The sequence below is a fragment of the Schistocerca piceifrons genome, chromosome 11 (assembly GCF_021461385.2).
Source record: "Schistocerca piceifrons isolate TAMUIC-IGC-003096 chromosome 11, iqSchPice1.1, whole genome shotgun sequence".
Taxonomy (NCBI): Eukaryota; Metazoa; Arthropoda; class Insecta; order Orthoptera; family Acrididae; genus Schistocerca; species Schistocerca piceifrons.
Genome location: NC_060148.1, coordinates 165,932,810 through 165,958,244, shown reverse-complemented (window position 1 = coordinate 165,958,244; position 25,435 = coordinate 165,932,810). Strand labels below are relative to the sequence as shown.

Genomic DNA, 25,435 nt, shown 5'->3' with positions numbered 1-25,435 from the left:
TAAATTAAAAAATCATCACAATACAGAGAGGGGGACACCACAGGCCCCACAGCCGCCACCAGACCATTGATAAGACACTAAAAATAGAGGTACACTCAAAACAGAACCCTGCAGATCTTTATGCTCCTGGAGGAGCTAGATGGTGCAACAGGAAACACCAACCTGTAACTGAGAAGTAAGACACGGAAGGAAGTTCTGGATAAAAATCTGGAATGGGTTACAGAGAGCAAGGGTGTAGTGGCACCGTGTTGTTTCATAAGCTTTCTGCAGATTGAAGAGGGCTGCAACAAGATGTTGACACCGTGCAAAAGCCGTTCAGACAGAAGACTCCAGGTGAACAAAATTATCTGCAGTAGAGCGGCCTCGGCGAAAACCGGCCTGGGTCAAAGCCAAAAAGAAAATGGTGAAGAAATAAATGACCCAAAAGAAGTGTGTGAGAAATTTATACAAAAGTTCAGTACAGTTGGTACAAATGAAGTTCATGTCAAGCCACAAAATTTTAGTCTTGCAAAATCTAGCCAGTCCTTTTACATCCACCGCATTACTGAGAGGGACGTCCTAGCAATCATATCAGCACTTTGACCAAAAATGTCTTGTGGCTGGGATGACATTTCACCTAAACTGCTAAAGGAATGCAGGGATGAATTAGTGAAACCCCTGACTCACTTGATAAATACCTACCTCAGAAATGGAGTATTCCCTGACCTTTTGAAAATTACTGAAATTATACCAGTGCATAAAAAGTGATTAAAAACTTACACTAAAAACTACAGGCCAATATCATTAACCTCAGAACTAGACAAATTGTTAGAGAGAGTAATACTAAATCAAGTTGAATCATATTTCACCAAACACAATCTGTTAAACAACCTACAACATGGATTTAGAAAAGGGAGATCTACTACAACAGCAGTAGCATCTTTTATACACGAAATATTAAATAAGCTGGGCAAAAGTGACAAGGTAATAGGCACTTTCCTAGATATGAGTAAAGCCTTTGATACTGTGAATCATACCATTCTTCTGTGTAAGCTAGAAGAGTACAGGTTGAGAGGACTAGCCTTGAAACTACTTACCTCCTCTTTGAAAGACAGGAAACAGCGTGTAAAGCTAACTTATCAAAATAATGAGCAGCTCCTAAACAACCAAATCAAACTTCAGGACACTTCAATGTGGCGTGCCTCAAGGAAGCATACTAGGGCCTTTTCTGTTCCTCGTATATGTAAATAACTTATTTGAACCCCAAAATTGCACGGTTGTAAGCTATGCCGATGCCATATCCTTCATCAGCTGTGGCAGTGGTATGCAGTCTGCAGCTAACAGTACCGAGATCAGTTTCAGTATTCTGTCCGCATACCTTACAGCAAACGAGTTTCTTGTAAATAAAGACAAAACGATAATAATGAAGTTCATCCTCAGTTATATTGCTGTCATAACTGATACTGTGTTTACATCCCCATTGGGTCTTGCATATGCAAATTCACACAAATTTTTGGGCATCGTTGTTGATGAACACTTATCATGGAAAGACCATGTAGATAATATTTGCAAGAAAATCAGTAGAAATGTGTATCTACTGAAACGGGTCTCAGCCTTCTTGGACCATGATACTTCAAGGCAAATATATTTTGGGTTAATTCATCCGCACCTTCAGTATGGTATATGGGGGTGGGACATCAGCAGTTCATACAGATAAGACTTTTTAGATTACAAAAACAGGCAGTAAGAATGGTAACCAAGGTAAAGAAGAGAGAGCCTTGTAGAGACATCTCTAGAAAATATAAAATTATTACGGTTGTACTCCATGTATGTACTGCAGACAGTCATGTTTGTGAAACAAAATCCTGAATTTAATATGAGAAACAGTAAAGTACACAACAATGATACACGGGGAAGGGAAAATTTTCATAGAATTGTGACCAATAAAAAGGCAACGGACCTCAGCTCACACAGAATGGGAGCAATTTTCTACAATGCACTACCCTGTGAACTCAAGAAAGTAAATCAAAATATGCTAAAGAGTAGACTGAAGCAATTATTAATAGAGAAGTGTTGTTACTCTTTAGAGGACTTTAAGTTGTAGTGCCATCTTGGAAAACAGCGTATATAGACAATGTCTCCGATCTATCAGCGGTATGAAAGAATGTAATTATACACTGTATTATGTGTACTGTACTATTATAAATATAAGCTAAATTGTGTTACACTATAGAGGAATCTACTAGTAGTGCCCTTTTGAAAAATAATGTGTACAGACGTGTCTGATCCATATGTTGTTATGAAAGAATTTAAATATTTTACTGTATATGCGTAATGTAATCTAAATTTTCCTGACAATGTCCGAAAACTTTTTGTTATATGGACAGAAAATAAATAAATAAAAGGTCCCAGGATTCAAGGATCCAATACAGCCTCCAACCCATCACGGATTCAAGTAATCTGCAGAGGACATCAGTTAAACTACAGTTGTGCATCTGAAGAAGTAGTTTACCCAATTTCGAAACTGGGGTAACGGCACTTTCTCGTCATTGGGGAAACAGTTGCACCCAGTCTAGTCCAGGAGCCGTGTCCTGGCAGAGAGCACTGTGGCCCTACGGCAGCGACATAGTGCTCCCAAAAAATCTCTCTCTCCTGTTTAATAAGATAAAGGGCCCAGTCACGGAGCCAGTTAAAGACCGAGAGGTGGTCGAGAGACAGATGCCGTTTGTAGCACCGGAGGGCATGACAGCGGTCTGCAATAGCTGCAGAAGTTCTGAGGTCCACCGAGGGACAGTCTCCCGTCGGGGAGAAGCTGAGGAAGGAGGAATCACCAAAGCAGTTGCCAAAAGGATGGCATTCGTCAAACTTCGTACAGACTGACCAGTGCCATCGTGCGGTGCAACACACGGGATGACAGCTGAGGAAAAGGTATTTCAGTCTGCATTAGTAAAGATCCACCCACAAGGGCGAGTGGTGCCGGAGGTAAGGTAAAACGGTCAGAAAATGATCAATGTCACACAAATTGTCACAAATTCTCTGTCGAACAGAGGGGAGGAATCCAGAGCTACAGACAAACATCAGTACCTGAGAAAGTGCCGTGTGCCACACGGTGTGTGGGGACCCAGTGTGGAAGAGGCAGAGATCAAGCCGTGCCAGCAGATCTTCAACAATCCTGCCCCGTCAGTGGTCGTAGTACCGCACACAGGGTTGCGGGTGTTAAAATCTGCAAGGAGAAGGAATGGAGGAGGGAGCTGTCTAAGGAGGGTCAGAAGAGCAGGAGGCCAGTCTGGGGGAGATAAAGACAGCATACTGTTACTACAGCATCTTAACTGACCCAAATGGCCACAACTTCCTATACAGTATGAAGAGGAACCCGAGAACTATGTCCTTGCAGACTGACACGCAGATACCACCAGAGGCTCGCAAAGGGCCAACCCTTGGCAGAAAGCTCGTAAACCGTGAAGAGTCAGCGAGTCAGTATCCACAAAATGAAATCTGTAATACAACACGAGCTACAGAGTACAGAGAAAGAAGAGACTGCACTTCCAGAAAGTGATGATAATAGCCGTTACAATTCCACTAGAGAGAGTAATACGAGAGGCCGGACGGACATCGAACGAGCCAGTAACTGGTAAGGACGGAGTGACATCTGTGACTGTAAGATTGGATCCTGAGGAAAGGGGTGACAGCTCCTGGGATATCGGGGGCTCATTCAGAGACTTACGTATCTTCTACTTCTCCTCCGGAGAGTGAGAGGAAGTGTGGTCAGGAAGAGAACAAGTTCCGATAATATCAGGATCTGAAAGAGGACGAGCAGCCTCGGGGCCCAGATCGTGGCTCCCGTTTCCAGCTCGAAGTAACAAGTTCCTCATCCTGGAGATGCCCGGCAGGTGCCAGAAAACAGAGTTTCCACTGGCTGTGGAGAAAGAGCAGTTCCACGACAAGAGGGAACAGCAACTGTCAGGGAGGAGGAAAGGGAAGGAGGACACGACAGAGGTAAGGAGGAAGTGGAGGAGGAAAAGACATAACAGAAGCAAAGGTAGACGTTAAAGACACCGGGTAAAGACGGTCGAATTTCTGTTAGGCTGCAGAGTAGGACATACGGTCGAGAGTTTTCAATTCCTGACACTTCCTTTCCTAGTTATATCTCAGGCAATTCGGTGAGCGAGGAGAATGTGGGCCGGAACAGTTCGTGCACTTTGGTAATGGAGTGCAAAGGCGTCCCAGATGGAGAGGGCAGCCGCAGTCACTGCAAATAGGATTCAGCTCGTGCTGTGAAAACGTGGGACCGAAATAGAGAGACCGGAAACAGAGCGTGGGAGGTGGGATACGAGGCTGCACGTTGCAACGGTACACTATAACTGACTTTTTCCAGATGGGTATCCCCTCACAAGACAGACTGAAAGTGCCAGTATTGATGTCAATGTCCTTACGATCTCTCTGGACAAGCCGCAAAAAATGAACGTCGCTCCGTGCCAGGTTAGTGCCGAGTTCCTCGTCAGACTGTAGGAGAGTCTGTGGAAGATAATGCCTTGAGTCATACCTAAGGACTGTTGAGAAGTGGTGCACACTGGCGTGTCTCCTAAGCACTCAATAGTACAAAGGGCTGTCAAATGACTGGCAGAAGAAATTTTAATCGGCAGGGAACCAGATCTCATCTTATCGAGTCGACTTCACCAAACTTACCTTCCACATGTTCTACAAAAAAGAGCAGTTTGGTAGCAGTGAACGTCTCTGTCAGTCCCGGAGCAAACCATGTAACGGGAGAAGGGTTTCACCCTGAACCAGCAGGCCTCGCTCTCCTCCGACGGGGTGGCCGAGGAGGGGAAGGTCGAACAAGCAAACGTAGGAGCAGAGTGTGAACCGTTCCCGTCCGGAGAGACGGCCACAGAAGAGTGGCCAGAAGAATGGAGCTCAGCCCGCTTCACCTGCAGTGTATCTAGCCCCAGTACCACCCTTTCCGATCACAGGCTCACCACGCGAGTGCTACCCAGTCCGAGCTCGCCCCGCGGATCCCTCCAGTCCCAGCACGGGCCACCCGGCACGGCGGTCACTGTCGGGAGTTCCGATGCACCGGAGAGATGAGCAGCCACTTCCAGGCATACGTGAGGAGGTGAAAGCTCGAGTACTAGAAAAGTGATCGCTGTGTTGTCAGGGGTAGTAATGTAAAATGCTTGGGCATTTATAAGTAGGGGCTAATGTCCAGGATAAATGCCTGGGTAAGAGCCCAACATTCATAAATGCTTGGGGGGCATTTATTCATTTTAAAGATTAACTGATAAGTGGCACGTATAAAAAAAATTTAATCTGATGTTTTTTAGTGGAAAAGGTGTTTTGCAACACTGGTTCTGTAGCAGTTGTCTAACCGAGTTGAAAAAGCTGCTCGAGAGTAAGGGAAGAGTTATCAGGGGAAATAAATTGGACTGTAAATGTAACTATACATTTTTAATGAAATTAGTTCTTGGGACAGTACATAATAAAAAAAAGAAAACACAACTCAAGTTTAAAAGTAAGTCTTTAAGTAGGTAGCCTGTACGTAGTATTTTTACTTATACTATACTACAGTAAAAATGTTAGAGTAAAAAAAGTTTATCCATAATGATTTTAATTAGGGACAAGTCATGTGCCGATTCCAATTCCACAAGTCCAAGAATAGCCAATTCTCTGAGAATCGACTAGCATCAGAACTCAATGAGTCCGCCGTCTTCAGCATCGATTCTTTGTTATTAAATCTTTTTTTTTTTTACATTAGTGTTCTCATTTTATCTTTACAACAGTGCAGTTATAGGGAAGTAGATAAAGGAAGAAGGAGAACAAAAAAATATAGCCCGTCTCAAATGTCACTACATCTGACAAAAGCATTCTTACACTCCCAACCTGCCCCCACTGCAAACCGTTTATCAAGAGACACATGCCAGCTGCTTAATACTATCAGTAATAATTTTGCTATCAATTATCATTCTTCAGTAATATTCAGCGATTATGATCTAAGGACAATTTTTTTCTTTAAATACCAGCTTATCACCCTTCCTTGGTGCAACAAGTTGAAATGGTAGTAAAAAATGCTTCTCACTTTCTTCTTTTCATTTTTAGTAATAATAGTAATGAGGGACGTACGTATGTTTAAATGTAAACATTTACCAACTTCTAATATCGAGAGTATCATTCCATCCCTTATTTTAGTTGGTAAATTATGCATTCCAGCATAAAAACTTTAAAATGTACTTTTTTATAAATGCCCAGATTTTGGGCATTTAAAACTGCTTTGGGCAAATGTCGATTTATAAATGTCTTGCCCACTGCGCATTTGCCAGGCCAACATCACTAGTTGGGGTCTCTGTCAGACGGATACTTAACAGCCCCAAGCCCCACCAAGCGGAAAGTGGAAACATGGGACACAAAAGCAAAAGGAAAAAGTTGAACCGAGGGAATAGCTGGATCATCATAAAGGGAAATGCAGGCTGCAGCAACAACACCACATGCCACATGGACCATTACATTTAGTGTGTTTTTACTGATTAACTTCTTGTCAGACTTAAATTTGTCTAGTACAGATCTGCTATTCCCATGAAGGGCACGGGGTGAGAACCCCTCTCTCTCTCTCTCTCTCTCTCTCTCTCTCTATGATTGAATATAATAGAGGGAAACATTCCACGTAGGAAAAATATATCTAAAAACACAGATGATGTGACTTACCAAATGAAAGTGCTGGCAGGTCGACAGACACACAAACATACACACAAAATTCAAGCTTTCGCAACAAACTGTTGCCTCATCAGGAAAGAGGGAAGGAGAGGGAAAGACGAAAGGATGTGGGTTTTAAGGGAGAGGGTAAGGAGTCATTCCAATCCCGGGAGCGGAAAGACTTACCTTAGGGGGAAAAAAGGACGGGTATACGCGCGCGCACACACACACACACACACACACACACACACACACACACACATATATATCCATTCACACATATACAGACACAAGCAGACATATTTAAAGACAAAGAGTTTGGGCAGAGATGTCAGTCGAGGCAGAAGTGCAGAGGCAAAGATGATGTTGAATGACAGGTGAGGTATGAGTGGCGGCTTGAAATTAGCAGAGATTTCAAGTTGCCGCCACTCATACCTCACCTGTCATTCAACAACATCTTTGCCTCTGCACTTCCGCCTCGACTGACATCTCTGCCCAAACTCTTTGTCTTTAAATATGTCTGCTTGTGTCTGTATGTGTGTGTGTGTGTGTGTGTGTGTGTGTGTGTGTGTGTGTGTGTGTGTGTGCGCGCGCGCGCGCGCGCGCGAGTGTATACCCGTCCTTTTTTCCCCCTAAGGTAAGTCTTTCCGCTCCCGGGATTGGAATGACTCCTTACCCTCTCCCTCAAAACCCACATCCTTTTGTCTTTCCCTCTCCTTCCCTCTTTCCTGATGAGGCAACAGTTTGTTGTGAAAGCTTGAATTTTGTGTGTCTGTCGACATGCCAGCACTTTCATTTGGTAAGTCACATCATATATATAACACACACACACACACACACACACACACACACACACACACACACACACCTTAGTGCCAGCTTTAAAATTTTGTATTTAGCTGGACCTGACATTTTGATTGTAAGCTATTAAAATCTGGCTCAACCACATAATAATCTGTGATAAAATCAGAAACTGCACAACACATCTAAATAGCAGGCCCTCATCTTCAGGTAAACTATATAAGAACCTTTTGGAAAAAGTTAATACTTGAACAACGCAAAATGAAACATTGTTATCCTATCAGTAATTTTACATGTTTGGGTCAAACTTTATACCTGACAAAAATAACATACTTCCCTTGTCGAGCCGGCAGTTACGATCTGTCTAGGTGCAATGGAAATTACACATATCTAATGAGCCAAAAGTTATTTGAAGTGAAGAAGTTGGGCTCCTCATGCTGCGTAACATCCACCACACCTCAGTCCGCCTACACCACGAGCACACTGGATACGATACAGTACCTTGAGCACACCCCTGAGAATACTGCCACCGGCGACACCTCCCTTCAGGTCGTCAACCTCCGAGCCCGGCTTGTTAACGTCAAACGAACGGATGACGATAAGGCGTGGCGGGCTCGTGAAGTCCCTCATCGGGACGGGTATCTTGGTCGTGATGTACTCGCACAGCACCTCTATGTTGTACTTGAGCTGCGCCGAGATGGGTATCACCGGCGCTCCCTCGGCTACTGTGCCTGTGACACCGTACGACGAGTTCACAAAGTGCACTCCGCAGGAGAAAAGGGGGCAGATCTGTGTGAGTAAATTTTACAAGCGAGCAGTATCAAAAGACACAACACATCAGTTCGTACATCAATATTCCACACCTAAATCCTCCTTTTATTTCTAGTAGTATAGCTAGTAGTAGTTACACTAGTTTATATGCAGTTCATAATATAAAAGACAACTGAAATTACAGTGCCACGAACAAGCTCAGGGCAAAAAGAGACCGAGTGCTTACTATAAGGTACGTGTGTTATCCGTACATAGTTCGGTCGTTACCAAGGAAATGAAGCACTAAGTATTATCTCGTAATTAGAACAAATGTTTCTGTTTAGAATACACTGCTACACACAACTTGTAGGCAGGTGAAACACTCTCACCCCACCAGGAATCGAACCCGTGACCCCGTGCTCGGGAAGCAAGAACGCGACCGCGAGACCTCGAGCTGCGGACTATCCGAAAGAGTTGATACAGTAGCTCGTGCAGCTTTTTGTCAATTCTCCTTTTGTTCAAGCTAATTCTGAAGTTTTAGCCCAACCGAATACTTTGTCCAGTTACGTGAATACAAACAACACTACACACAGTGTGGTTTTTGTTAGGATAGAAGTGTTGGAAGAAGAAGCACAAATGGCACAAGCTGTTCCAACTTCTAACAATTTCTACCGATTCAGAACTAGGGAGGCTAGTGCTCAACAAATTATATTGTGTAACATTTTTAAAACGCCTTGCCAACATCACTATACCTCAGTTACAAGCTGCCCGTTTTGATTTTTTTTCTCTCCATTATTGACATTTATAAGTGTAAATGGTGGAAAATTTACAATTATTATAATGTAGAAGAGGGTGAGAATTGACATTCTGACCACATAGAATTTGAATGGACTGGTAAAGTAAACAGTTGGGAAACATTGACTCAAGGAACATAATGCCAGGCTTCAAAGTTTTAATTAACAAACAAAGAAGAGTAATGAGGAAAGACACCAATTCCTTGCAATGTATTGATGATTAATTTCCCAACAGGATTTATCTCGAGGCAAACACTGTCACCAATACAGCATACCAACTGTTGAACCTACCCGACAAGAAATGGAAACTTTACTTCACTTGTAAGACAGCCTGTAAGTGGTCTCACCTTGCACAAACTTTATTATCTGCTCATACTGCTCCTTGGCCTGTCCCTCCTTGACGAGGTCAATTTTGTTCTGCAGGATGAGGATGTGCTTCAGCTTCATGATCTCGATGGCCGCCAGATGCTCCGACGTCTGCGGCTGCGGACAAGACTCGTTCCCAGCTGAAACATGCCGTTAGGGCATGTGGATAGCACGATTCTGTATGGCATTCTATGGGTATTCTACTTGTAGGTGACTAAAGCCACTATTGCTGCTAGGGTAGCCCTTTGTAAATAAATGTGAGATAAACTTATACAGTATGATGCAACGCAGCCAGTGTTTATAGTGATAAGCCCTGAGGTCATTAGTGCACCTGTGAGAAATAGAGGTAGGTGTGTGTGTGTGTGTGTGTGTGTGTGTGTGTGTGTGTGGTGAGTGGGAGGACCACAAGCACTAATGTACATACTTAAGCTCAAAAAAGAATTCATCTGGAAGTTACCAAAGTTTTCAGTGTTGTTTTTATGATTGCCAGCAACACAATGCCTCTACTGTTTGGTTAGTTGTTACTTTTACTCCTAAATTATTTACACTCTGACAGAACTTCACAATATTTAGTCCTAGGAGAGGCAGGCGACAGATTCCTTGGACAGATCACCACAAAGTTTAGTCGATGCAGGAAAGAACCAGCTTTAAATGCCCTACTTTCACTGTTACTCCAATAGCGCTGCTCTGTCTGTCAACCTCATAAGGTAGGATCAATACAGAAAAGAGAGAATGTCTAAAGAAGAGCAGCGCATTTTTATCACGAGCTCGTTCAGTTAATGAGAAAACATCATTGCGATGTTGAGCCAACTCCAGAGGCAGATACTACGAGATAGGCACTGTACACCACTGAGTGGTTTACTATTGAAATTTCGAGAGCATACATTTGCAGAAGAGTAGAGCAATATGTTATTTACTCCCGTGTGCATGTAGTCAAGTGAGCAAGATGAGAAAATCTTAAACTTGTTGGCTCTCATTCAGTTGTTCTTCCTCTGCATCATTTCCTAATTTGACAGGAAAGGGTTACCCAAACGCTGAAAGATGCTCGGGGAGAGAAGATGTAGATATGCTTGACATCATTTCAGCTAGAAGAAAGTGTTTAGATTTTCCTGGTTCAATAATTTTTATTTCAGAGTGGGATGTATAGAGACACACACAGCATGGCACATTATTAATGTTGTGCATAGAATTAGTTGAATCTCTCCATTTGTATTTACTTTGACTCCAGCCGTACTTCTGTAGACTCTCCTTTAGTAACTCACTAACAAAACATACCAAAGGAAGAAATGAAGGCTGGGGCCAAACAGTTACAGTTCAATATTACTGTGATAAAAAGGAAATTTGATTCTTAACATTACTAAAGAACTGCCCTGTTACAGTGTATTAGTGTGAAAGCAATTTCTGACACTGAACTGCGTGTCTCAAACTGTGACAGGTTTCATCAAAATCAATCAGTTCGTTCAGAGGATGAGCTCGAAATGGGACAAGTTCATACAATACACTTGGACAACTCTCGTGTTTGCCACTGGAGAGCAGCAGCAGGTGATAGACAAGACTGATTAGCCAGGAGATACTGAACGATCAAGAATGGATCAGGAAATTGTAAGAAGCAGAAGTGGGAGTCGTCATGTGGAGAAAACTGAGTGGAGCAGGTGTGAGAAACAAACAAGAACTGAAACAGTGCAGACAATCAATGTTCTATTTTCCTTAACTGAATATGTGGTTTGGTTTTGATTTGTGTAACACGAGTGGAGGAATGTGTAAAATCTTTTTGTTTTTATATCACGGAAAGTGTAACTAATTATACAAGTATTAAGTAATGTCGACTTCCACAAAGATTAATTCAATTATTACATGAGACAGCTCTCCCACTTTTGTGCGTCCATAAAATTTCTGAATATAGTGTCACTAAACTAAATTAATGCTGAGAAACACAATAGTAAAGGCAGCAGAGGGAATCGAATACATATAGAGACAAGGCCTAGTAGAAATCCTTGGATATCACAGGACATACTGAATTTAACTGATGAAAGGAGAAAATATAAAAATCAGCAAAGGAGACAGGGGAAAGGGAATACAAGTCTGCAGACTTAAGAGAAAGCTTTTGACACTGTTGATTGGAATACTCTCTCTGAAATTCTGAAGGCAGTGGTTGTAAAATACAGACGACAAACCCAAGTGGAAATGTTAACTGTTAAAAAATGGGCATTCCACCAGGAAGTGTTGGACAGGTAAAACTTGAGCGCAATGTGTACAAAGTGGCGGGGGAGAGCCACTTAACAAATGGTGATGGCTAAAAAGGCAGTGCGCAATACGCAACATAGTTAGGATCATCACATCCTGGCAGGAAGGCAGAGAGGAGGTTATCCAAGCCGCTGGGAGGGGCTTAATAATCGAGAGCTTATTACCATGAGGGAAGGACCAATGGTGATGCCAAAGTGACACCACCTCCTGACAGACGGTAACACAGAGATCTCCGAAGGGAATCTAGGAACCGGTGGACTGAGGTACGAGACTGCAACCTCGGCAGCAGCGTCAGCAGCATCGTTTCCTGGCAGACAGACATGACCGGGGACCTACAGAAACATCACAGTAGATCCACCAACAGTGAGCAAGTGACGGTTTTCCTGGACCCACTGCACTAAGGGATGGGCGGTGTACAGCGAACAGAGACTTTGAAGTGCGCTGAGAGAGTCTGAGCAGAGGACACAATTGAAAAGGCTGTGTCGCCATATGTACTCTGAGGACTGATACAGGGCGAAGAGCTTGCCTGTAAACACTGAGCAGTGTGCCGGAAGCCGATATCGAAAAATGCCAGTGCCAATGACGAAGGCACTCCTGACACCACAATCAGTCCGAGAGCCATCAGTTCCACGAGAAGGTCATGAAACTGAAGGCAATAGACCGAGGCTGGAGTGGTGTCCTTAGGAAGAGAATTAAGGCCAAGGTGACTACAGGCTGCCGCACAAAATCAAGGTTGTGAGGGTTTCACACCCACCGGGAAAGTTGTGTGAAGGTATGCCGCCATAACAAGTGCCAAAAGTAGACACCAGGAGGTAACATAGCGGCGACCAAAGGAGTCATCAAAGAAGGAGGTATAGGATGGATGGCCACACACAGTATACAAATGGCACGCTTACCTGCTGAGGAGAACGTCACGGCAGTAGAACAGTGGTAGTTCAGCAGCTTCAGCACACACACTCTCAACTGGGCTGGTGTAAAAGGTGCCAGTGGCCAAATGGATGTCACGATGGTGGATAGTGTCGAGACGGGGTAAGAGGGATGGACGTGCAGACACATAAACAAAGCACCCATAGTCTAGCTAAGAATGGACAAAAGACCAGTTCAAATGGATGGCAGTGTTTTGACCTTCACCCCACGAAGTTCCATTGAGGAAATGTAGGACACTGAGGGACTGCGTACAGCGAGCTGCCAGGTAAGATACATGGGAGGACAAAGATATTTTCCTATCGAGCATGATCCCAGGAATTTTGCAGTTTCAACGAACAGAAGGGCAACAGGTCCAAGATGTAAAGATGGTGGGAGGATCCAACTGGGCTGCCAGAAATTCATACAGACAGTTCTGTCAGTGAAAAAACAAAGCCATTGTTGATGCTCCAGGAGTAAAGACGATCAAGACATGCTGAAGACGCTGCTCAGTGAGACAAGTCCACGGAGGACTGCAATACGTGGGAAAATTGTCAACAAAAAGGGAGCCGGAGTTGCCCGGCGGGAGACAGACCATTATAGGATTAATGGCGATAGCAAAGAGGACGACGATCAAGACGGAACCCTGAGGCACACCGTTTTCCTGGATAAAGGTGTCCAAGACAAGGCAGAACCCACATGCTCCTTGAAAACTCCACCTATTAAAAATTCCTAAAGGAATCGAGGCAGGTGGCCACAGAAGCCCCACATGTGGAGTGTACAGAGGATACCAGTTCTCCAGCAGGTATCATAGGCCTTCTCCAAATCAAATAACACAGCCACAGCCAGATTTCAGCAGAAGACCTTTCATGACATGGGTGGACAAAGCAATGAGATGGTAAACTGCAGAACAGCACATGCTCAAAATCCACATTTTGCAGTGCTTAGTGAATTGTGAGACTCGAGCCGCCATACCAGCCGGGCACGAATCATACATTTCATCATCTTGCAAACGCTGCTGGTGAGGGAGATGGGGTGGTAGCTAGAAGGAAGGTTTCTGTCCTTACCGGGCTTAGGTACGGGTATTACGGTGGCTTCATCCAACGTCCGGGAAACATGCCCTCTGCCCAGATGCGGTTGCATGTATTAAGCAGAAAGTGCTTCCCTCCAAGAGAAATGTGCTGCAAAATCTGAATGTGGACGGCATCTGGCCCCAGGGCAAAGGACTGGGGTAAACTGAGAGCACGATCTAGCTCCCTCACAGTAAAGGCAGCACTGTAGCACTCACGATTCTGAGAAGAGAAGGGTATCACCTGAGCTTCCTCCACTTGTTTCCGATGGACAGAGGCAGGCTGATAGTGGGAAGAGCACGAAATTTCCACAAAATGGAGGCCCAAGGTGTCAGAGACAGGAATAGGGTCCATGACGACATCATCAGCTACTGTCAGGCCAGAAAGTGAGGAACGGATTTCGGTTCCAGAGACCCGTGAAGGTTGGCCCACACAACACAGGAAGGGATGGAACTGTAAAAAGAACTAGTGAATGAAATCCAGACAGCTTTTTTGCTATCCCGAACAACACAATGGCAGTTTGCACGCATCTGCCTATAACGAATGCACTTAGCCATCGTAGGATGACGGTTAAAAATGTGGAGAGCACATCTCCACGCGTGAATTGCATCACGGCACACCTCGGTCCACCAAAGGACTGGGACACAGCACGGTAAAGAGGAAGTGTGAGAAATGGAACATTCCGCAGCAGTAAGGATAACTTTTGTAAGATATTCAACCTGGTCATTGCAATTGGGAAACCTCGTTCTTCAAAGGTCACCAGGAAGGAGTAAAGCCACCAGTCAGACTTAGTAAGCTGCCATTTGGGTGTGTACGCAGGTGGGGTAGGAGTCAGCAAACGGATAGCATACCGGAAATGGTCGCTCAAGTAGGTGTCAGAAATAACGGACCACTCGAGACGATGGGCAAGCTGGGCAGTGTAGAAGGATAGGTCCAAATGGGACTAGGTGTGTGAGAAGTCAGAAAGGAATGTGGGTGCTCCACTGTTAAGGCAGAAGAGGTTAAGTTGATTAATAAGATAAGCCAAGAGGGCACCTCACTGACAGATTCTGGGAAAACCCCAAAGAGGACGATGTGCGTTAAAGTCACCGAGCTGCAGAAACGGATGAAATAGCTGCCCAATAAGCTGAAGAAAGTCAGTCCTGGTGACCTCGAATGATGGAGAGAGATAAATGCAACAAAAGGAAAAAGTCAGGTGAGGAAAAAAATAGCAAACTGCAACAGCTCGAAGATGGGTAGTCAGGGAGCCAAGTTGACTACGAATGTCATCCCGTACGAGTAGCTCGACTCCCCCGTCAGATGGAATGCCGACTTTTGGGGAAGGTCAAAACGGACAGGGAAGAAATGCGAAAGCTCAAAGTGGCCGTGAGGACGCAATTTTGTTTCCTGAAGGCGGAGTACAAGGGGAGACTGGGTTGCTAAAAGCAGCAGTAAATCCCCCTTGTGGGACAGAAGGCCACAAACATTCTGTCCGAGGAGAGTCACGACGAGGAAGAAACGGAGAGGTGTCACCACCGCGGCTGCCAAGTTTGTTTGTTTGTTTTGGTTTTAGGGCGCAAAACTTCTATGGTCATTAGCGCCCGGTCCGTGACTTAGGAAACAGTAAAAAACCGAAATTGAAAACCAGCAGCAATGGGAACGAAAGTCATAAAATTGGAGAAACTAAAAGCAGAAGGAAGGCTTAAAAATCCACTACAGAAAGGGGTTGGTTGTCCCCAAAAAAAGCTTCAAATGACTGACGTCATTTCACTGGCACTAATAAACTTGAGAACGCGGTCGGCTGAGCGCGTGTCATCTGCTAAAATCGATGATATATCAGGCGATAGCTGTAGACGGGTGCGTAACGGATTAAAATAGGGGCACTCAATTAAAAGGTGTCTTACCGTCTACAGCTGAGAGCAGTGGGGACAGAGTGGGGGAGGATCGCCGCTTAAAAGATGTCGATGGCTAAAAAGACAGTGCCCTATCCGGAGTCTAGTTAAAATGACCTCTTCCCGACGACGCGTTCGGGAGGAAGAGGTCCAAGCACAAGGAAGAGCTTTTATGTCCCGCAATTTATTATGGGTAAGTGTCGACCAATGCGTGTGCCATAAATGAACAACACGTCGACATAGAACGCTCCGTAGATTGGTGAAGGGAATCAATTGAATAGCTGGCTGAGGAAGAGAGACTGAAGCCTTGGCTGCAGTATCAGCCGTCTCATTTCCACAGATACCAACGTGTCCGGGAGCCAGAGGAACGCCACCGAGACGCCCCCCAGGTGGAGCAAGCGCAGACAGTCCTGAATCTGGTGGACCAGAGGGTGCACAGGATAAAGAGCGTGGAGACTAAGGAGAGAGCTGAGAGAATCTGAGCAGATAACGTACTGTATCCGCTGATGGCGGCGGATGTAGTGGACAGCCTGGAGAACAGCGTAAAGCTCCGCAGTATAAACCGAACACTGGTCGGGAAGCCGAAAGTGATTTGGGGTGTTGCCGACAATATAGGCACTCCCTACACCTAACGATGTTTTCGAGTCGTCGGTGTAAATAAATGTGGCGTCCGTCATTTGTGCACATAGAGCAGCAAATGCCCGACGATAAACAAGTGAAGGGGTACCATCCTTCAGAAATCGACAAAAGTCACAGAGCAGGCAGATCTGGGGACGGAGCCAAGGCGGTGCTGTACCCCAAGTTGTCAAGAGGGTTTTAGGAAAGCGGAAGGAAAGAGAATGGAGCAGTTCACAGAAGCAGACTCCTGGTGGTAGTAGGGAGGAGAGGCGGCCTGCATACCCTACATCAAAGGAGGCGTCGAAAAAAATGTCATGGGCTGGATTAGCAGGCATGGAAGACAGATGGCTCGCCTATTGGACAGCGGAGGTTCAGCAGTCTCAGCATAAAGGCGTTCCACAGGGTTGGTGTAAAAAGCTCCAGACACTAAACGTAATCCACGGTGGTGGATAGAGTCAAGACGCCGAAGAATAGACGGCCGAGCAGAGGAGTAGACTATGCTTCCATAGTCCAATTTCGAGCGTACTAAGGCGCGATAGAGGCGTAGAAGGACCACTCGATCCGCTCCCCAGGAGGTACCATTCAAGACACAGAGGGTGTTGAGGGATTGCAGACAGCGAACCGAAAGATAGGAAACGTGGGAGGACCAGCACAGTTTTCTGTCAAACATAAGACCCAAGAATTTAGCGACGTTTGAAAACGGAAGGTTGACAGGACCTAGATGTAAGGAGGGTGGAAGAAACTCCTTACGTCGCCAAAAATCAACACAAACGGTCTTACTGGGATAAAAACGGAAGCCTGTTTCAATGCTCCAAGAGTGGAGGCGATCGAGACATCCTTGAAGACGTCGTTCAAGAAGGCTGGTCCGTTGAGAGCTGTAGTAGATCGCAAAATCGTCCACAAAGAGGGAGCCCGAGACATCAGGAAGGAGACAATCCATAATTGGATTGATGGCAATGGCAAACAGTACAACACTCAGCACGGAGCCCTGGGGTACCCCGTTTTCTTGGGAGAAAGTACGGGAGAGAGTAGTGTTCACCCGCACCCTAAACGTGCGCTCTGCCATAAATTCGCGAAGAAAAAGGGGCAGCCGACCTCGAAAGCCCCAAGAGAACAGTGTGCGGAGGATGCCTGTCCTCCAACACGTATCGTATGCTCTCTCCAGATCAAAAAATATTGCTACTGTTTGGCGTTTCCCGAGAAAATTGTTCATTATATAAGTGGAGAGAGCAACAAGATGGTCAACTGCAGAACGATGCTCTCGGAATCCGCATTGGGCAGGTGTTAAAAGACTGCGGGATTCGAGCCACCACGCTAAACGGTAATTCACCATATGGTCCAAAACCTTATAGACACTACTCGTGAGAGAAATGGGGCGATAGCTAGAGGGGAGATGTTTGTCCTTTCCAGGTTTCGGAACAGGAACGACGATAGCTTCCCGTCATCGTCTGGGAAAAGTACTATCGGCCCAAATTCGATTATAAAGGCAAAGGAGGTAACGCAGACTATGGGTTGATAAATGCAGCGACATTTGGACGTGGATACCATCCGGTCCTGCGGCGGAGGAGCGAGAAGAAGAGAGTGCATGTTGGAGTTCCCGCAAGGAGAAAACAGTATTGTAGCTTTCGCGATTTTGAGAGGAGAAAGCAAGAGGTCGCACTTCCGCTGCACGTTACTTCGGGAGAAACGCTGGTGGGTAATTTGAAGAGCTCGAAATCTCAGCAAAGTGTTGACCCAACGAGTTAGAAATTGCGACGGGGTCCACTAATGTGTCATGCGCGACAGTGAGCCCAGAGACCGGGGAGAAACTAGGCGCGCCTGAGAACCGTCGAAGCTGACTCCAAAGGGAGTGAAGGTGTTAAATGAGCTAATAAAGAATTTCCAGCTTGCCTTCTTGCTATCGCGGATGACACGATGGCATCGCGCTCGGAACTGCTTATAGTGGATACAGTTGGCCACAGTAGGATGGTAGCGGAAAACGCGAAGAGCACGTCGCCGCTCACGTATTGCATCACGGCATGCCTCGTTCCACCAAGGAACTGGGGGGCGCCGGGGCAATTCGGAGGTGCGTGGTATTGAATGTTCTGCAGCTGTAAGAATAACGTCGGTAATATGTGTGACCTCATCGTCGACGCTGGGAAAGTGATGGTCATCGAATGTCGCTAGAGACGAAAAAAGTGTCCAATCGGCGTGGGCAAACTTCCAGCGTCGCGGGCGCATGTAGGGCAGTTGAGGCTGCAGTCTAACGACACATGGAAAGTGGTCACTCGAGTGTGTATCATCAAGGGCGAATCATTCGAAGCGCCGAGCTAGCGGAACAGTACCGACCGCAAGGTCCAAATGAGATAAATTTGTCGTGGAGGCAGACAAAAATGTAGGGACCCCAGTGTTGAGGCAAACTAGATCTGCTTGGTGGAAGACGTCTAGCAATAGTGAGCCACGTGGACAAGGATGTGTAGATCCCCAAAGCGGGTGGTGGGCATTGAAGTCCCCAACCAGCAAATATGGGGGTGGAAGCTGACCAAGAAGATGAAGGAGATCAGCTCGTGCCATTGGTGTGGACGATGGAATGTATACAGTACAAAGAGAGAACGTGTATCCGGAAAGGGAAAGACGGGCGGCGACAGCTTGGAAGGAAGTGTTTAAATGGATTGGGTGATAATGGAGAGTTTCATGGAGAAGAATCATGAGTCCTCCATGTGCTGGAGTGCCTTCAACAGAGGGGAGATCATATCGGATGGACTGAAAATGAGGGAGAACAAAGCGGTCATGGGGACGCAGCTTTGTTTCCTGAAGACAGAAGATGACCGGCGAGTAGGATCGTAAGAGGATCGACAATTCATCCCGATTGGCTCGAATACCGCGGATATTCCAGTGGATAATGGACATAGGGTGAACAGAAAATGGAGGAATGTGACCAAGGTCGCTGTCAACTCAACGACTGCTCAGAGCTTGTGACCGACAGCATGGAATGGCATTCAGCCAAAGGCAGAAGATCCTGATCCATAGGTTGGTCAGGAGCAGCTCCTGCCACCAGCGATCGGCCGGTTGATCGGCCGCCAGCAGTGCGCCTCGGCGACACAGAAGACGGCTGAGGGCGATTTCCACCAGGTGGTGCTGTAGATAGACACGCCTTGGCGGAGAAGGAGAGGAACTGGGTTTCTTTGTAGCCTTCTTGGAAGTATGATTTTTAGAGGAAGGAGGAACCGATGGTTGGGAAGTTGCCGTACGTAAAAACTCTTCACGAGTATGCTCTTTTTTCGAAGTCTTGGTGTCTGACTTTTGGGCTCGAGATTTAGCAGAACCCGACGAAGGGTGAGCCATAGAGTGGGCAGGCGAAAGTGGTGAGGTTGAACGGGCGATCTTTGCGCTGGCCGATCTGACGACCGTGGCACTAAAGGTGAGGTCGCAAGTCTGCATGGCCGCCTCCTTTGTTGGCCGAGGAGAAGCAAGGACAGTGCTGTATTTTCCTTTCTGAGGCACGGTAGGCTGTCGACTGGCGAATAATTTTCGAGCAGCAAAGGTCGACACCTTTTCCTTTACTCTAATTTCCTGGATGAGCTTTTCGTCCTTAAAAACGGGACAATCTCGAGAGGAAGCAGCGTGGTCACCCATACAGTTGATGTAGCAAGGGGATGGAGGTGGACAAGCACCCTCATGGGCATCCTTGCCACACGTAACACATTTGGCCGGATTGGAACAGGACTCGCTGGTGTGATTGAACCGCTGACACCGATAGCAACGCGTAGGGTTTGGGACGTAAGGGCGAACAGAAATTATCTCATAGCCTGCTTTGATTTTTGATGGGAGTTGAACTTTGTCAAATGTCAAGAAGACAGTGCGGGTTGGAATTATGTTCCTGTCAACCCTTTTCATAACCCTATGAACAGCCGTTACGCCCTGGTCAGACAGGTAGTGCTGAATTTCTTCGTCAGACAATCCATCGAGGGAGCGTGTATGAACGACTCCACGCGAGGAATTTAAAGTACGGTGCGGTTCCACCCAGACAGGGAAGGTGTGTAGTAGTGAGGTACGCAGCAATTTTTGTGCCTGGAGGGCACTGACTGTTTCTAACAACAGGGTGCCATTCCGTAATCTGGAACAAGACTTTACAGGACCTGCAAATGCGTCGACACCTTTCTGAATAATGAAAGGGTTGACCGTGGAGAAGTCGTGATCTTCGTCAGACCGAGAAACAACAAGGAACTGTGGCAATGATGGAAGAACTGACTGTGGCTGAGACTCAGTGAACTTACGTTTGTGAGCAGACATAGTGGAAGGTGAGGAAACCATTGCGGAAGAATCCCCCACTATTACCGGCGTCTCCGATGGCGCTCTCCTCCCTTGTGGGGGCCCTCTCTGAGGGCACTCCCGCCTTAGGTGATTGTTCACACCTCAGGTCACACCTCCCGACAAACGGACGGAGGGACCAATCGGCACTTTCGGAAGGTATCAGCTCGGGTAATGACCCCTCCCTGGGCCTGGCCGTTACCAGGGGGTACGTACGTGTCCTACCTGTCTACCCGGGGCGGGGAATTACACGTCACCCCGTCACCGGCTACGCATGGAAGTGCGTGGGTCGGCCTTCAGACACGCACAGGGAGGAAGAAAGAGAAAGGGAAAGGAAAGAAGAGAGGTCTCAAACGCCGCAGTGGAGAAAAGGGTAAAGAGCAGAGGTAAGGAAAAGAGAAGGACAAAGGAAAGATGAAGACATACAAGCAAGGAAGGCGAAGAATGCGGTACATTTACAAGCGTCAGTCTCCGGATGTAGGCACAAACCATACTCCCAAAGGGGTAGAAAGGGAAGGAAAGAGCCAGAGGTGAGGGGGGGTGGGGGGGGGGGGGCGAAGATGGGGGATGAGGAAGGATGCAGAAAGGGAAGGTATGCAGCCCGGAAAGGAAGGAAGGCCACATTAGCTCGGGGCCCCGTGCTCGCTACGCACGTATCCACAAAAGAGTTGTGGATCCCCTGGGGGGCGGCTGCCAAATGACAGCCTGTGAAGACTCGTCACTTGAGGGCACAGAAGCAGAAGGATCCCGCTTCACGAGTTTCACATAAGCATCGGCTCTCTCGAGCTGTCAGTCTGCAGAGTCCGGCGCAGAAAAACAGTCGGTGGTGCACACCAGCGAGACGTAGGCCGCCCGGGCTAGTGTATTACGTGGCGACACCGTCGAAGTGGATCTTCGAGTCGGCGAAAGAGAAGACCGTTTGCCTCTGTTGGCCTCCTTTGAGCCTTTCCGGTTAGCAGAGGAAGACTCGGGTGTCAGTTGGCCGGAGGGACGTAGGAAGTCTTCATGGGAGAACTCCTGTCCTTTCTGGCCGGCCGGTCGTGGAGCCGCTGGCTCCTCCCCTCGAGGCGAGAGCTTGACGGCTCGTCGCACAGCTGGACGAGGGGACGGTGATGCTACCTCGACACTGGGCGATTTCACAACCTCAGAGCTGAATTTGGGGTCACACGTATGAGTGACCCTGTCCTTCACGGAGCGAGAGTAACAACAACAGAACTGTAAGTGCCAGACGGGAGAACACAGGGTTTGTGACTGGCCAACAACTTGCGAGCGACTGGGTGAGCCACTTTCTCCTTTACCCAGATCTCCTGGACAGCCCACTCCTCAAGATACACAGAACAATCCTCAGAGAAGGAGGCATGGCCGCCACTGCAGTCGGTACGGCGGGTAGGAGGTGGCGGACAGTCACCCTCGTGTGAATCTCTACCACAGGTTACACATTTGGCTGGGTATTGACAAGAAATTCTAGTGTGGTTGAAAGGATGGCAACGGTAGCAGTGCATCGAGTTCGCAATGTACAGCCGGACTGCGATAATTTCATAGCCTGCTTTCATCTCGGATGGTGCAAAACTCTAACAGAGGTGAGAGAGTGCACTAAGAAGGTATCTACATTTTTCATCACCTGATGGACGACAATGATACCCTGACATGCATCTGCCTATAATGAATGCAGTTTGCCATCGTAGGATGACTTAAAAATGTGGAGAGCACATCTCCGTGCGCGAATTGCGTCAAGACTGGAGTTCAGCCTCGGTCAGACCGTCAAGCAGCCAAATGTAAATAATACCACGGAAAGAATTCAAAGTTCTACGGGCCTCGACACAAACAGGATAGCCGTGGAGAAGCGCGGTGACAGGCAGTTGTTATACTCGATAATCAGAAGTAGTCTCCAAAAGCAAAGCGTCAGTCCGTAAATGAGAGCAGGATTTCACAGGGCCGGCAACTGCGTCAACACTTTTCTGAATAATAAACGGATTTACCATTGCAAAGGACTGACTGTCTTCAGTACGTGAAACCACTAGGAACTGTGAAGCAGCTGAAAGAGTCTTTCAATCGTTAGCCTAATTCCGTTTACGTTTCATAAATGTCGATTGTGTAGGTGATTGGTTCACTGCGAGAAAATCCCCTACGATTCCCAGCGTCTGTAATGGCACACTCCTTCCAACTGGGGCCCACTTCACAAGGGGGCACACCTGCCTTAGATGATTGTTCAGACTTCAGGTCACACATACTGAACACCTGACAGAGGGAACAATCAGCGATTTTGGAAGGTAGCAGCTCAGGCAATCACCCCTCCCCGGGCCCGGCCTGTACCAGGGGCTGCGTGCGAACCCTACCTGTCGACCCGGGGCTGGGAATTACGCATTACCCATTCACATGTTGCGCTTGAGACGCCTGGGCCGGCCTTCAGGAGCGCACAGGGAGGAAGAAGAAAAAGAGGATCCTCAAACACCAAATCGGAGCAAGGACAGGAGAAGGGAAACAAAGAAAAATAAGGGAACGAATAACTGGTGGCGAGACGGTTCTAATGTCGGTGACGGACAATGCAGAACATTTCCAATAACACCCCAGACATGTTCCCCAAGGGAGGGGAAAAAATAGCAAGAGGGTAGACATGCAGCTTTATTTGTGACAGTCTTTTTGTTGTGAGTACCTGCGTCTCAGCATCTCCGCTATATGGTGAGTAGGAACTTTCCCTTTCATAATACTGTTACAATGATTTTTATAAACATATAAATTGTTCATTCTTTAACTTCTTAAGAACAGAAAACTATGCTGTCAAAAAATAGCACTAAAAGTTGTAACTGTTTTGACTTAAATAATATACACACACATATGTACTACAGCAAAAACCTACTTCTCTATAGCCCTGGTCACTGCATGTATAAGAATCAGAAGTTCTTTTGTCGCATGCAACATTTTTAAGGAACAAGTGTGCTAAATCACATTACGCACAGTACAGGGAGACAGGGACACAATATCCACTTACCTATAAGCAGGAGCGCTGCATCCATCACGGCGGCACCGTTCAACATGGTCGCCATAAGAATGTCGTGACCCGGGCAATCCACAAACGATACGTGCCGGACGACCTGCAACCACCAAGCATCGCACAACTCTGTAAACGACTAAGAAAAAGTAATGCGTAATTTCACAGGAAAATTTGGTGAGAAAATCCTGAAACACACTCCAAGTTTACACCTATAAAAATACTTCTATTAAGGAACATCACTATTGGAAAAATGCAACGGCTTCAAGTGCAAGGTCAAACAAAACGTTACAGGTAGTTCACCACTGTAGAGTATGTGATAAAGTGAGATGAAACAAACACAATTCACAATAGAGGGTGCCCAAACAGTTACATAGATGTAACAGAGTTAAAGTTGGAAATTGAATACTGCATGTTCTGTCAATCACGCAAATGTTTCCTAATATAGATATTAAAAGTGTGAAAACTTTTTCACCTTTTTGTTAGTGACCCAACTAATATTTACAATCCCATAAAATTTTTATTTCTTTCTCCAGAAAGTAACCGTGATGATCCCTGAAAAGAAGATGATGGCACCTTCAAGACCATCAGCTAAGAAAAAAAATTATATTTTAGTAAAGTGAACACACCATTCCATTACTTTTTTTTCTCAGAATAATTACAAAAGTCTGTTTAGTGGACACATTGTATCAACATTATTGAAACAGTGTATCACACAAGTAACAAAAATTTTAGGGAAAGATCATGCGAGGCTGAGATTTACTGGAAGAATCCTAAGGGAATGCACTTCATTCGCAAAAGAAGTGACTTATAAAACACTCGATCGTCCGATTTGCTACTACTGTTTGTCAGCCCCATAGCCAAGTATGATTTACAGAAGAAGGAGGGGGGGAAGGGGAGGGGGAAGAGAGAGAGAGAGAGAGAGAGAGAGAGAGAGAGAGAGAGAGAGAGAGAGAGAGCGCGCAAACATGAGTGTTAGCTATGTTCACATTGTGGGATTTGTTGTGGAGATTTATGCCCGGCTCGTGCAGCCAATGAGGCGTGGCCCAAGCTGCAAGTTCCTGCAACATCCGATGCTAGAACTCTGAGAAATACTCCGTTCTGGCACATGGTCCTGTATCCGTTGGCTCGTCTAAAACACCGCACAAATCCCAGATACATCATCAACTGCACATGCGCAGCTCACAGGCAGACCTGTGATGTTCCATCTTGGGTACAAGCATACAAGTAGATTATAGCCGTATACATTCCATAGTAATCAGAATAACCTTGTTTTCCATTTGTTTGTCAAGGTGGAGTGGACAAAAAATAATACAGTAAAACGGACTGAAGAATTCACAAAAGATGCTCGTTGTGGGATCTAACATCCCCAGATCATGAAACCCGCAATTCCAAAAATGATGAAACTCACCAGCTAATGTCTTTAATCGGCGTGTCGGATAAAGGGAGAGAGACAGCAAACTTCATAACCTCAGGTCCCAATTCCTCCGAGAATACAATAAATCTTTATCTTCAAACACATCAGGATCCGGCAGAGAATAGTTTTACATATTCAGGCATACAATTCACTGCACTTCCTCAAGGACATAAACAGCCTGAGAATGAGTTTATACACGTTTGAGGGAAGTTAGAGCATACTTATTTTACATCATTTTTATCACAGATATTTATCTGCATAACAACGAAGAATGTAAATGTGTTGTTTACAGTAGTGCTTGAAAAGGAAAGCCTTTTCAATGAACTTCATAGTTATCACTGAACTATCATCGACGCGAAGCAAACAAATTTTGCCACTCCACTTGCCAGTAGTGACAAAATATGCTGCAACTCATTTCTAATTTGCTTACCGTCCTCGGCAACATTTCTACCGAGTCTTCATAGCAATGTAAATGGTGGTGGTACGGGCGGGGGAGGGGGGGGGGGGTGCTCTCCACCTCCCTGGTTCTACAGTCGCCCCTGCTAGGTTATCAGTATGTAAACTGCCAGGTGGTGAATAAAGTATACAAGCTTTTTGTTTCTAGGAAGTTATGAAGATGAACGCAGCACAAAGTCACAATAGTTGCTTTATGGGGCTCA

The 25,435-nt window shown here is 46.1% G+C and overlaps 1 protein-coding gene across 1 annotated transcript in view; it reads right to left on the bottom strand.

The window, feature by feature from the left end:
* LOC124720483 (eukaryotic translation initiation factor 2 subunit 3) overlaps nucleotides 1-25,435 on the bottom strand; it is a 99,340-nt gene that overhangs the window by 43,633 nt on the left and 30,272 nt on the right. Inside the window, exons 5-7 of the mRNA XM_047245844.1 lie at nucleotides 23,360-23,462; nucleotides 9,356-9,514; nucleotides 7,966-8,195 (exon numbers count right to left, since the gene is read on the bottom strand). Of these exons, the coding sequence (XP_047101800.1) occupies nucleotides 7,966-8,195; nucleotides 9,356-9,514; nucleotides 23,360-23,462 (492 nt within the window). The remainder of the gene's footprint in view (nucleotides 1-7,965; nucleotides 8,196-9,355; nucleotides 9,515-23,359; nucleotides 23,463-25,435) is intronic.